The 15,199-nt window shown below is 31.8% G+C and overlaps 1 protein-coding gene across 1 annotated transcript in view; it reads right to left on the reverse strand.

Annotated features, from left to right (window-relative positions):
• Nucleotides 1-6,764: 6,764 nt before the first annotated feature.
• LOC117182895 (probable palmitoyltransferase AKR2) overlaps nt 6,765-15,199 on the reverse strand; it is a 13,109-nt gene continuing 4,674 nt past the window's right edge. Inside the window, exon 5 of the mRNA XM_033376010.1 lies at nt 6,765-6,887. Coding sequence (XP_033231901.1) covers nt 6,765-6,887 — 123 coding nt within the window. The remainder of the gene's footprint in view (nt 6,888-15,199) is intronic.

A 15,199-nucleotide genomic window follows, 5' to 3' on the forward strand; every position in this document is an offset into this window, starting at 1 on the left:
TATAATATCGCAACCGCTCTCGTCCTACTGCCCTGAGAAACTGCGTGAGCCAGCAGTTCTGCGAAGGCTGAGAACGAGGTGACTGAAATCGAGAGTTTGGTGTATATAAAAGAATATGATATTTTGGAGGTCAAGCCCAATTGTAGAGAACGTAGATTACATTGAGCATGCATAAATAGTATGACGCAGTTTATTTTCGGATTCATGTTCAGATGGTCCTAAATAATAAAAAACTGTAGAGTGCCGGCTTCTGATAGTGTGCATTTACCCGGGGGCGGGGGTAGGGGGTGAGCGCACTGAAGTACGCTATCTCTTCCGAATTAATCAGTTAATTTGCAACGTTTTGCGAAGATTTGGACTCACGATTACAATCTCAAAAACGCAGCAGTGGAAAATGGAGAGGAACATATGTTTCTCTAAATATTAAATTTATACATTCAAAAGCCCATTTGATTAACATAGGGAAATTTTTGATTCTCGAAAAATCGACCTCACGCTCCAGGGTTTCATCGAAACGTCAAGTTTTTTAGGGATTGAAGATGCGTGTCTACGAAATACAGCTGTACTAACAACTTTTATTCTGAACGCACTCCCCCCCCCCCCACTCTGCAAAGCCCCGAATGAACTATTTGGATATTTCCCACGCCTTTCTAAACAATGTTTAATTGCTTTAAAAAAATATTAATTTTTTAAACGTTGTGTATTTATTTAAACAATTTATTATTGTTTATTTACAACATTTCTTAAAAATGAGTCGGGAATGTTCGATTTTTTCTCAAATTGGTATCCTATGCTACTTTTTTGTTGAATGAACGAAATTTTAATACATTTCTGACTGCATAGTTTATAGAAAGAATTTATTAACCATTTTTGAATTGTGTAAACAATAAAAATGTGTTTAACCCATTATTTTTCCACAAATACTTTTAAGATCGTGTTTTCTGAATTAAACATAATATTGAAGGATTTCCAGGAGCAGTAAATTCTGCTAAAAGTTTTATGTTATTTTTTAAACAAGCAATAACACTTTATTTATTTATTCATGAAAAAATTTAATTTTCAATTATAATATTATGCATTAACGAATGGACTATGTTACAATAAAATAATCAATTTTCTAAAATTACGATACTTTCTTTTAACTTGATATATTTATTCCATTTTTACTGCCTGATGCTTTTGTGATTGTTCATATTCTGGGTTCACCTAGAGATAAGATGACATAAATATAAACTTTTTTTTTAATTTCCATAACATTTCAAAATAAAAATTACACATTTTAATTTTTCGCGACAGGAGAGTTCACCGAAAACAATTGTTGTAATTAATACATTTATTTATGCCATTTTTGATATTTTAATACTACAATCTTTTATAATCTAAATTCTGCCCAAGTACAATAGTTTGCTGTCGGCACTTACTTCGCTGCATGATGTTTTCTTTGTGTTTGTCCTCTCATTTTTTCGGTGAAAATTCGAATAGAAAAAGAATTTGTCTATATAAAAATTTAAAGATAACAAAAAAAAGATTTAAAATTATAAATGTGTGCCTAACGCCATTGTGTAGTTTAATGTCACTGTGTATGAATGAATACAGAAGTCTATATCTAAAGAAAAAGAAGGGTTAAAATCATGAGAAAATGCTATTTGTATCTATCATCTTGTATATTCTAGATTTACACGCTAAGAGTGGATCGACTAAGTCAACAGGAAGAGAGGATGGTGGGCCAAATTCTCGTATAACTACTCACAGTTCTTCTTGTAATAAGTGTACTAACACGACTTTAATCGAATACGACACTGATGAAACTTTGTATATCAAGGAGGAAATAATACAATGTATGACTATACTTTTATTAAAATATTCTTAATGAAATAATAAAAAAGCAAGGTCATATTATATTTTGTTAAATATTTAGATCCAGAGACAATCAAAATCCAGAAACGAAATAAAAAAATTATTTAAAATTTTGTGCCGTACATGTAAGAGAGGATGATATTTCAAATGCTGAGCTGATACTACAGACTCTAAAGAACCGAAAAATTCAGGAATCGAAACAGCAAATGAAGTACACATGCAAAAAGTGTGCTAGAACCTATAAACATAAACGGAGTTTAGTTGCTCATCAAAAATTCGAATGCGGCGTCATGCCACAGTTTAGTTGTAAATTTTGCAACAAACTATTTACACGGAAATATGAAATGAATATACATCTAGATCACATGCATCACAAGACAATCTCGACAAAATCGATATTAATGCATAAATGCGACATATGTGCTCGAATTTACACATGGCGAAATAATTTAGCTCGACACAAACGTTTAGTACATGCAGCAGTCAAACCACAATTTATTTGCGATTTTTTCCGACTAATAAATGATAGGAAATTTGACTTAGTGAGACACATAACTTCGCGCCACTCACAGAAATCGAATTCCAGACATACATTCGACAAATGCTCGCGAAATTATGTTTCTTCAAGCAGTTTGTACGAACATAATCGGTTTGAAAACGTAGAAATTGTACCATAATTTACTTGTGATATTTTCGATTTTAAAACTAAACGGAAACATGACATATGACTTCAAAACATCTTAAAAAGTAATAATTGTTATGCAAGCCAAATTTTAATCCTTGGAAAATTTCTCATACTAGTTGAGTAAATTCTGGTATGCTTTAAATTAAATGCTTAGATACCTTAGATTACTTTTTATGAAATTTACTACATAATATTGAATTTAGCTTTCTGAAATTCTGAGTATGCAGATTTAAGAGGATTTCAAGGATAAGAAATATTAAATTTTTCATTTTAATTTGAAATTTTGTTATCCCGTATATAATAGCTTATATGCTAATAATGTTACAAGATATTTATTCCTCTTTATGAGTCGCTTTGTCCGAATGATGTATTTTCAGTTAACAATCTTGCCAACACTTTTTCTTACATTACATTAAATGGATGTAAATGGGTATTTTTTGCTTAAAAAATGAAATTTAGAGGTGCCACATACCCCATGAAGTTTACCACGTATTTCCTATAAGAAAAAAGACGCGCTTTTGTAAATCTTATTCAAAATCCTCAACATTATCTAAATCGAGTTGAAACTTAACATTTATCTTTACAAATAGGCCTAGAATACAAATAAAATATCGCTGTTAAAATATCAATAACATAAGTCTGTTTTATAGGGTCCCAAAAAACTTCATAAGTGAAAAAATGAGTTTTACGGGTTTTTAGCGCTAATTATGACCTTTTGTGTGTGTTTTTTTCATACAAATTGTTCTTGGCATATAAAAGACAATCTAATACTGATAATTAGATGTTCAAATAAATGTTTCAAACAATTTATTATTGTTATTAGCAATGTTCTCATAGAATAGAATTAGAAAGTCGAATAGAATTAGAAAGTTCATCAATGCTAACAAGCCTGATTGTTTAATAAATTTATTATTATTTTTAATAACATTCTCTTAGAATAATGAAACGAGATTGCTCTTTTTCTTTAAATTTCACTTTTAGTCGAATTCACAATTAAAATAAGTTATATAATTAATTTAAATCAAGAAAATTAATTGTTTAAACAAATTATTCTTGCTTATGTCTTTTATTAGTTAACTACTATAAAGTGTCGGTTCTTTTTAATATTTTTAACGTTGCTTCGCGTTTTTAGTAATGAAAAAATATCAAGTCAACCTTAACCAAAGTTATTTTTCAAATAATATAATTGATAAAATGACTCCATCCCATATCATTAACATTAAAAGAACATAAAAAGAAGATTGACAATGTAGTTTAGATTAATATTTATCACTTCAGTCTAAGATAAATAACTAATTTTTTTCTCCACGACATAAATTTGTTGCATGTAGATTATGGTATATTTCTCATTTATGTACGTTGATTTTGACAAAATTACGAACACCTTTTAGAGCTAGTCGGTTGAAAAAATGTTGTTTAGGAAAGTTCGGGAAAACCCAGAGAATTTTAAGTTGCTTGATTTACTACTTGATATATGTTTAAATTGACTATATTGTTTTTATGTATACATTCGCGAATTCCGCGAATTCCTTGAACTCCTGAAATTCCATAAATTCCTTAAAATCCTGACATTCTACGTATTCCTTGAATTATATAAATTCCACGAATCTCTATTAATTCCGTGAATTCCGTGAATCCCATGAATTCTACGAATTTCGTGAATTCCACGAGCCCAGCGATGTAATGTTTTTTAAAATGTTCTCCGGCATCAAATTGGTTTTATTCTATATTTTCTACTTCTTATAGGTTCTGTTTGTTATTTTTCTCGATCTTCTCACTTTCTTGTTTCTGTTTGGAATTATCACGATACACAAGACTCGATACAAAATATACTATTTTAATCACTTTCAGCGCTATTAAAACGTTTCGACGTGAAATGTTTTAAAAATATATCAACTTTAAGTATTGAACATCTTTCTGAAAAAGTTTATTATCAAATAAAACTACAGCTATTTTGTAGTCTGAGTTTACAAAATTATGAAGACAATCACGTTGCGGCATGGAATAAATATAGGGATCGGTACCACCGATTCATCCGCCCAAAAGCTATATCTAGGACTGTAATTTAAATCTTTGTTACTTAGCAGAGAAAAATTTGTCTTCTTTATTGTTTGGGATATGAAGATTAAAAATAAAAATAAATTATTAACTTGAAGTTAAAAGATTCTCAATCTCTGCCGAAGGTGTGAATTCGATAATGTTTTTATTTACTGCATCGGAATTTAGCACATTTTTATTCAAAAATTTAAACTACCATAAAAATCTATGAACCTCTGCGAAATGTTCGCGTATAGAAAAGTTCTTAATCGCTTCGGAAGTTATTCAAGTATTTAAGTAATCTTTTCAAATTATTTCCACGTTATTGGACATACTAGGTTTTAAAATATTAAATATTTATGAAACTTTTTTTATATATGTTCCAGTCTATACCGATGTCATGGGGTTGATAATTCTTTTAATTGCTGCTCTTTTTGTGTGGCATGACAAATCTCCCAAACACCAAAGCTGCCCGCAAATGAGCGATGAGTAACTTCACGAACTCGTTACTTCTTTTTGGGCCTTAAAAAAGTGTGCCAAAGCAGAATCCAATCTGATCAATTTTTCGAAAGTCATCATGCCTACAGAATACAGACAGGAAAACACCTTTGTAAAAATCGTTTTTTTCTGACTCAGGGTGTCTCAAAATGTGGAGGTTTGATGAAAACTCACAAAATGAAATTTTACAGAAAACCAATACCTTCTCATTAGGATGAGAATGTAAAAAAATATACTATCCCTACCGTACAACAGTTTGCACAACTCACGTTCCGATTGGTTGGAACTTTTTCAAGATACTCATCACTCATTTGTGAGAGCTTTGACGCTTGGGAGATTTGTCACGTTATTCTTTATGTGGTTCACACGAGTACCGCAGGTCAAAAAATACTGGTTAACGCACTTGATCTTTCCTTTTGATCCCTAAATCTGTGTGCCAATTTGGAACCTAATTTAATAAGTAATTCAAAAGTTATCCAGTATACAGACGACAACGAAAGCCGATAGGCACACCATCTTAAAACCTTTTTTCCTGGATTCAGGAGGTCCTGAAACGTGAAGATTTAAACAAATCCGCGATAGTCAGCTTTAACATCGATGTATCCCTCAAGTTGAGGGATTCTTTTCATTCGTACTACGTTACTGTTTTTTCTAAATTGTGTTGACGAGTCAGTACACGGTAGTCCGTCTTATTGATAAGAGCGTTAATGTTTCGTAACGGTACGCCAAGTATCAATGTAATAGAAACTAAAATAAATAAGAGTTGTTCCAAAATTAATAATATGAATTTATAGTTTTTTTCATAGTGCTTAGAAATAAACTTAACAGTGAAGATGAGGATACGAATTTTCTTGCATTGGAATGCTAAACTGGACAACCATAAATACAGCTATAAAAGATGGGAAATAATAGTGGATTTACGAATTGAGACCAAAATCTTCGATGTTTTCGAACACAATAATTTCGAGGCCAAAACTTAATATTGTCTATTGACGATCTTCGAAAGGTGTTAAAGATTCTAGTGAAATCGAATCAAAACATGGTAGGCGAGAGTGAAGATTCGGACAAAAATCTTAAACTGGAATAACCGTGAAACTAAAGAGGAAAAAAAGGCTGGCAAAATAAAAATGACGAGTGCATTTGACATGGTAAAAGCATTTAAAAAGGAAGGCAGTTTCCAGAGTTTTTGTGCGACAAATCGATGTTTAAATATTGCCTAATGACATTCCAGATAACAAGAAAACAGCTTTGCTGGTGACTCAGCTATCATCAGTATTTGAAGAAATACAAACAGTTTGTTCTTCAACTGATCGACACACCTTAGATTATGGAGACTTAAAGAAAAGCTATTTTATTTGTATGTTTGGAAACAAATAAACGCTTGGAGCGATACACGTTTTGAGAGAGAAAAGTTAGGCTGGAGAATCGACTCAAGAATTTTATATCGCCTTGTAAGCATTGGCGAGGAAATGTAATTTCACTGAGGAGGAACTTAAAAGTCAATTAAAGGATCATTTGATTGCTGAAGTGCATACAGAAATGATGCGATATGAATTACTGAAGGTTTCTGATAAGGAATTGCAAGATCTTTTAAAGCATACGTCTAAATATACCGAAAATTCTGAAACCAACCAAAGTTTATCAATAAATTTTCTTTCAAGGAAAATCGCATGAATCATGGGAACTATCACCAAGGGGCAAAGGCAAGGATTGGCAATGTGGTGAAAGGGGCAGAGCTAGGTCTCCTAATGAGATAACGAGGGGGTTTTTTGTTGTGGTAGAATAAATCATCAAAAGCTTCAGTTCCAAACTGAAAAATAAATATTGTAGTAAATGTGGCCAACAAGGTTATATGTACAAAATGTGCAAAATAGTGAAGTGCAAAAGAGAAGGTAATAGACAAAATTTGGTAAATGTAGCATATGAGGGTGAGACTTTAGAAACGGCGGTAATCGAATCAGTGCGTTTTAAAAATGATTTCTTTCATGTTCATATCGACCGAAGTCAATTCAACCTACGAGGATATAAAGTATGGAAATTAATAAAATCGTAGCACCTTATATAGATACAATTAAAGTAAATGACGTTTTATTAAACATGGAAATAGATTCGGGTACCGCAGTTTCTGCAACGTCGATCGAACGCTATTAGAGATTTTTCTCAAAAATATCACTTAAAACGCCATTGTTTGGAGTGCACTCATATGATAAAACACCACTGTCTGATATCGGATGAATATAAGTAAAAATTGAAAGAAACATAATTTAAGTACAACACATTTTATTTATCGTAAAAAACTAAAGTAATCCTATAATTGGGAGAAAGTTGATAATTGTTTTTGGAATATGGCCTTGAAGATTCGAGAAATCTGGTAGCTGAGAAATAACGCGATTAGCGCAACTAAAGAAACGAAAATAGAAAAAATTCGTAAAAAATATTCTTATGTCTTCGAGCAAGACAAAGGTAAATTCATAAAAGGAGAATCAAGTCTCTAACTAAAAGCTGATGCCAAACTTGTGTTGCGTCAACCTAAGCATCCCTAGGCTGAAAATGTATGTACATGAACTTCGGAGGATCTTGGATATGTTCCTGGACACGAACCTGCAGGCGAACCTGTACATGTAATCTTGACGGTTCTTGCACATTAATTTGGCATGCACCCGAGTGATTTTAGAGACGTATTCATGCACAGAAACGTGTTCAGGATCTCATTCATGAACCTGAATAGGAACTACTCCGCAAGGGCTCGCTAAAGGCTTGGCTGTCTCAATAGCAAGTTCGATTTTCAAGAGAATTAAAGGAAAGCAACTTTATAGTTATAAGCGTCATGAGCTTTCACGACGATAAAGCACCTCACACGTGTTTCTTTACAGGAACCCGCGCCTCAATTCACTGCACCACGAAACCTGTTCAGAAACCTATAGCCGATCATTCGAAAGTTCCTTTGTCGGTGGAGGTTTTCTCGCGGAATAGTTCCTATGCAGGTTTTTATATGAGGAGTGGTTTTTCAAAACTGAACATCTCCACTTCTGGTCAAAATTCGTTTTTTCGCTGATTCAGGCTGAGATTTATGGTTTGTTGAAGCTGACCGAACCTCTTCTTTTAAAAGTGGTTATTTCTCATTGAAATAGTCGATCGAAAACGTGTGTCCTCTTCAAAACTCAACACGCTGTACATGTTTTTTGGCTCTGCTGAAAAATTTCTGAAAGTGGATATGTTCAATTTTGAAAAACCCCTCCTCATATATGATCCTGAGCAAGTTCCTGTACATGAACCCGCTTCTGAAATCACTCTGTCAAGGAACCTGTACAGTATCATTAAAAGTTTAGCTTGCATACATACCTTTTTCATTAAACTTGATATGGTTGAAACATTTAAACAAATACCACTATTATGACCAGTTTACTTTTGGGCATTATGGGAGTGGTGATTTTTTATGATGTTTTGATTTCGGCAAAGGAAATAAAGCAACATTGGAAAAGGGTGCGGAAAATACTCAACAGTTTAGGTGAAACAGGTTTGAAACTAAAATTTAATAAATGCCTATTTTGCTTACTAGAAGTATAATGTTTGGGCTAAAAAATAAATAAAAATCGACATTCGTGTCTTGAAGAAAAAGTAACTAGTGTACGAAAGGCACCTTCGCTCAAAAATTTATTTATTCTCATAAAATGCAGCTCCTTCATGACTGTCTTAACACATGTGTCAAGAAGGAAAAATTTGAATGGATTAAACAAAACAAAAAAGCTTTTCAGCAAGTGAAATTAGAATTCACGTCTGACAAAATTCTAGTCAATTTTGATCCAATGCGGTCAATAGAGTTGGCTTGCAATATTGGCTCATCGTTTTGCTGGAAACATGGATAAACCAATATCTTTTAAAAGTCACCCATTATCGGTAGCTGAGAAAAATTATCCGCACGTAGAAAAAAAGAGTTTGGTATTTGTTTGTAGTGTGCGAAAATATTACGAATATGTATATGGTCACCAATTTTGATTGCCAACTGATGATGCGGCTTTGCCAGAATTTTTCGAAAGAATAAAGCTATTCCAGCTGTAGAAACTTCTAGGTTGCAGCGTTGAGTTATTTTCTTCTCACCTTTTAGGTATAGAATCAAACACATACGAGGAATTCAAAACTATGTTGATTGGCTTAGTCGGCTCCCATTGCCTCACAAAGATGAAATAGATCTAAAATCATTTGCTTTTTTGGGAGACACGGACTACAAATATCTGAATGAAATCAAATATTTTTGATTTTACTACGCTTGAACTGAAAAAGGTCTAAAAAGCAACTCTTGAAGCGGAAAGACTAAGTAAAATAATTCGTTCTATAGAGATGGTTGTATGTAACAGAAAACCAAACGGCGATATTTAAATATTTTTTAATAAGAGAAATTGTTCAAGTGCGGACAATCAGTGTCTCCTATGGAGCCAATGCGTAATCATTCCTCCAAAACTGGGACATGTAGTGTTGAAAGAACTTTATCCCAGTCATTTTGGCGTCAGTCACAAAAATTCCTTAGTTAGATCTTTTGTGTGGTGTCCAGAAATGGACCAGGAAATTTAGTAATTCACTGAGGAAATTCACCCATGGAAATGTCCAAAAAATCTGTCGCATCGGGTTATGCCAATTTCCATGGACCCATGCGTAATAAAATGATACCAGTTATCAATCCCATTTGGTCACAAGTAATTATTCGACTTTGATGGGGGCAGCGTTTCAAAAATTGATGAAAACAGGAGGAAATGGGCGTAGAATGATGGCTCCACATTTTCCTGATACAAACGATGCAGCGGAAAATTTCTTTGATATATTCAAAAGAAATATAAACACTATGATAAAATATAGTTCAACACTGAAAGCTGCAAATATAGAATTCTTATTTGACTACCAGAGTACACCTTATCCGGTTATAAAAAAATCTCCAGCTATCCCAATGTTTGGTCGAGAACTGAATACTCGATTTTCATTGTTGTGAAAATCTTCGAGAATTAAAGAATCGAGTGAACGATTACCAAGAAAGGCAATCACGCAAAAGTTTAGGATGTAAAAAAAACTGATGGAGATTAAGTATTAGCATGAGATTATCGAGGAGAAGATCCATAACAAAAGACATTCTGCTGGGAGTTACATTCGAAGTTGAAGTAGTGGTTTTAATCTGGAAACGTCAATTGAATCAATTATTAAGGCGAAGACCAGAGGTCAACAACAAGAAAAATGATATATTTTAAGAATAACTTAAATCAAAACGGAATAACAAATTTAAAAAGGGGAGACTGTGATATCCCTTAAGTGAGGGATCCAGCTTCTCGATAAGAGCGTTAATAATTTGTCTCGATACCATAAGTATCAGTGTAACAGAAACTAAAATAAACAAGAGTTGTTCCAAAATTATACATTTAAATTTATAGTTTCTTTCCTAGTATTTACAAATAAACTTATTACACATTAAACTGAAACCCTCTCATTGTGAGTAGAATGTACAAAATTATCATTTAAAGAATAAAATATCCGCAGGAATACGGACGCTTCCATATTTTCATGATCCAATAAAATTTGTCTTGTTTCAATAAAATGTACTTTAATTAAGAAAATCAAGTTTCTTTAATCTAGTACGTTTTCTGGAGATAATAAATATTTTCTTAGATAAAGGAAATATTGTACCGACCGCATTTGCAACGATGTTGTCATCGTCCCAAAAGCTTTGCTTAAATTTGAAACCATCTAAAAAAAATTTTGTTTTGTTATCAGAAAAACACATACTATGTATATATAACTTTGGATCTACTTCAGGACTTCCTTTGCCCTTCAGAACGATGAGACACTTCGCTATTATTTATGATTTATGAATTTTCAATTTGTTTAAAGTTAATAATAGACTTGCATCATGTTTATTGATTTTCAAATTACTTAACATACACTTTACTACTACTTTAAAATAATTATTTCAAGGTAGCCTGTTCTAATCCTCTAATTTTTTGCTGTATCTAATGTAAGTAGTAACTAATGTTTTAGGGATTATAATTGTAGAATAATAGTGTATAACAGATATTGTCAGGCTATCTTAACAGATATTTCTATTAGTTTAAAAAATAGTTGGTCTCCAACAATTCTGCGTATTTGTATAACTTTGTACGCTCAAATTGAGTAAATTATCTTGATTTATTTTCCATTCTTTAGTATACCAGCAAGTTCTTAAGAAGATTTACAAACTAGCTTTTGTTATTTTTAAATTATGTTATTAATAAAAAAACATTACATCATTCAAAATTATTAAAATCGCCATTATTTCCAGGCTTTAGACAATTCATTTCCATTCACACCTTTGTTGCATGATTATTTTCTGATTAAAATTTCCTAATTTTGGAAAAAAAGAAATATTTTTAAAAGAATAATACACTATATACATTTAAGACATTTTCTTATAAACTTCAATTTGCTTCATAATCAACAGCTATCTTTTTCGATAAAGAAACAAAAAATTCTTTTCAGTTTTTGGACGTACAAATTGTGATTCGTGAGATAATGATTACTTTTTAATCGTCATTCTGTATTATTTAAACTTCCTGGGTTTTCAGGTAATCGAGGGAGTTTAAACAATGTTAAAGAATCAAAGCATGATTCCACGAAGTTAAAAAGAACAAACTGAGAAGTTGAGCATGAAAATACTTTTGAAGTTCTATCCTCTATGGTTACATTTTATCATTAGTATGACTAGATGTTGGGAGTTAAAAAGGAAACCACTGTACGTAGTAAGTTATGTTTTTTTATTCATAAGAAAACAGATTTTTAATTATAGTGGAAGGATGCTTTTGTTTTTGCTTTTGTGTGCACTCAAATTGCAAAATTATAAACATTCTATAAGGGGATTCCATAAACCACGTGGCCCAATTTTTTCCACTTTTTGACTTCCTCCTCCCCCTATGTGGTCTACCGTGGCATTATCGTCGCCCCCCCCCCCAACTCCGCTAGGCTGTTACATGGTTTTTTTATATTTTTTGTAAAACGAAAATAAAAAAATAAATTATGAGTGGTGGCAACCAAATACGTGGTTGCGGTCATAATTGGCTTGCCTTGACTCGTTAACTAATGTAAACAAACAAAAATAATTCGGAAGGGGCACTCGGTTCGGTTCGCTGAGATCAAATTTAGGACTCCACACGCTATTTAAAAAAAAGAGTAAGCTATGAGTTTTATTATTATTATTTTTTACACCTGAATATAAAAGCACGTGTCTTGGATGTGTACCCCCCCCCCTCCCTCCAGCAACCACGTCTTTTATGGAAGAGTTAAAAAAAAACTAAAATACAAGTATAAATATCCGCATTACCCAAGAAGTTACGAAAAAGTTAGATCTATAATTATTCGACATTTACGTTCTAAACATTCCGGAGGAAAAATTGAAAATAAATATAAATGTGACAAATGTAGGACCTATCTGGGTTGCTTGAGAAGACATAAAAAACAACTAACAAAATAGTTTTTAATCATTTTCATCCCAAACTTAAGGATATTTTCATAAGTCCTTTATTTGTATATCGATCGTTTGTTGAAGTTAAACTTTAGTGACCTTTTAGTTCTTTGTCATTGCAGGGTAGTGCTGTGTACATCAACTATCTGATCATTTAATAATAATGCCAAAGAAACCGAAACGGTTAAATGGGTTAAATCAGCCAACTGCACCCAAAGGTTAATCGAATAAATTTAGGTAAAAAAGATTAAATAAATACACGATCAAAGCAAATAATCGTTAAATATTTAATTACCTTAAGTACGAAAATGACTAAATGTTTTAATCGTGAACTTGATCATTTTCTCACTTCAGGTGATTAATTCTTAAACCCATTATTTTGTTCATCAACATTTATCTTAGCACTTTTAACCGAAATTGTTGAATTAACTCTTGGCGTTTTTTAAACGTTTCGCTTGTTTGGCATTTGTTAAACGATTAGTGGTTTAAAGATCACAGAATTATTACAGAACATTCCTGTATTTGCTGCAGGTTCTAGGTTTGTTATTTTTCTTCAGAGATTTTGGAAACAGACGCTTTTCCATATAGTCTATAAATTACTTTATTCCCCATATGCATTAAGGTTTGCTTTGACATATATTTCATTTTTTAAAGTAGCACTTTATACGGGTATAACTTCACAAATGCAGTATAAATTTATGAATTTCACTCCAATGCTGGAAGAAATACTGTTCAGGGCGTAAGCGTCAATTATTGTTGATTTAAAGTTTTTTTTTAATCGATCTGCGTCGCGATCGGCTCGCTTCCTTTGCTTTCGGCTTTCTGATGAATTATAGAAAATTAGGTTATTGTAGCAGTGAATATGAAAAATTCTGAATATTTTGTATGCATATAATAATTAGATCTCCTTGAAACTTTCTCCTTGAAACTTTTCGACTAAAATTAGATGTTACTCATTGTGTTGTTTATACATTTAACTGGCTACCGTAAAAAAACTTCTAACATCAATTTCATGAATCGTAAAAATTGTTTAAAAACAATAATATTCATGATATTAACAATTAAAATTAACAATATAATTTGCAAAAAAATACAATCCACTCAATCCTTCGATGAGAAGAAGTAAAGGCAATAATAGTGTGTAGCTTCAAAATTAAAAAATAAGTTTACTAATAAAAAAATGGGAACTTTGATGTGTATAATATGTGCCAAATAAAATTTACTTCGAATTTATGAGTTGAAGTTCGTTTTAAATTCTAAAGAATATTTAAAAAGAGTTAAAATGAATATATGGTTACATTATCATTAACTATTGAGATATGTTCTTGAGCTCAATTTACAGCTGATTTTCTTGTTCGAATAATAATAATAATAATAATAATCTGATGGTAATTTTCCATAAAAATGAGCTTTAGAATATTGGGAAATATCAAAATTGAGCAGTAATTAAAAAATTTGTAGCATTACGATATTTTTGAAATAAAACCTTCCAAATATCCTAATGCGCACTCTGCAACATAATGTTATGCTTGTCATAACATATAGTAAGGGATCATACATTAGCTACTTTACGCATTTTCTTGCTTATATCGTTGTATCCTTTTTAGCTTCACGGAAATTATATGCTCGGCTTTATTTCAACAAAAGAAAAATACGTAATGTAGTTTCTGAAAAATCTATAAGTATTGCTTGAATTTTTATTCACAAAACTAAATAAATTTATGTTATTTACATATAATACAATAATAATATTTCTAGACTTCGTATATCTTCTTTCAGTTGATTGCTTTCTTGCATGATTACTTTGTAAATGCTATTTTATATAGAATTCTTAGAGTACTATTTGAAACATTGGCCATAAGTTAAAAATTCGCAAGATTACACTATTTTTGCAATAATATTTCTGAAACTTGAAAAAAATTATGCTAATTTAGCAACATTTACAGCTTTTATTATAGTTGCCAACTGCCAGCACTGTTCTTATCCAATTTAAAAATTTAAAAAGCTTGTGCTTTTTCTGTGATACTGTGTATGTGACATTAATGTACTTTTTTATTTTTTCAGCTCATAATACTTCGTTCACAACGTAAACCAGACCAAATTTTAAAACGAAAGGAATAAAGAATAAGTGTGATGGATGTGAAAAAAATTTCAGTCATCAAAGTAGCATGTACCGTCATAAAAAGAATTGCTGTAAATTCTACACATTTCATCTCGGTCGCCTACACAAAGGTGTTTCAAAAATCTCCAGAAATCTGCAATATATATAATTTTGCAGTTTTTGCAGACAAATAACTTCATATTTCGCAGATTTGAACATTTATATAACAACATTTAAGCTCTTCAATTCGTTAAACCAACGGCAGGAATTTTCCGTTCAATATGTTACACCTATACCACAAATTGTAGAATGTTTTAAGTAAAATTTCATAAAATTGTCTGATCTTCGGTTCTATACAATAAGACATATTTTTTCTTTATTGTATGTTTATTACGGGGGAAGGCGGGGGTTAAGCACTTGCAAACAAATTTTTTTTCTCTTTTTTTGTAAAATACGAGGGTAGTTCAATAAGTCCTTAGAATGACCAACAGATGGCGCGCGAATCGCTCCAAATCATCTGTTTTCAGTCAGCACCACTCCCGACTAG

Source organism: Belonocnema kinseyi, chromosome 2, assembly GCF_010883055.1.
Source record: "Belonocnema kinseyi isolate 2016_QV_RU_SX_M_011 chromosome 2, B_treatae_v1, whole genome shotgun sequence".
Lineage (NCBI taxonomy): Eukaryota > Metazoa > Arthropoda > Insecta > Hymenoptera > Cynipidae > Belonocnema > Belonocnema kinseyi.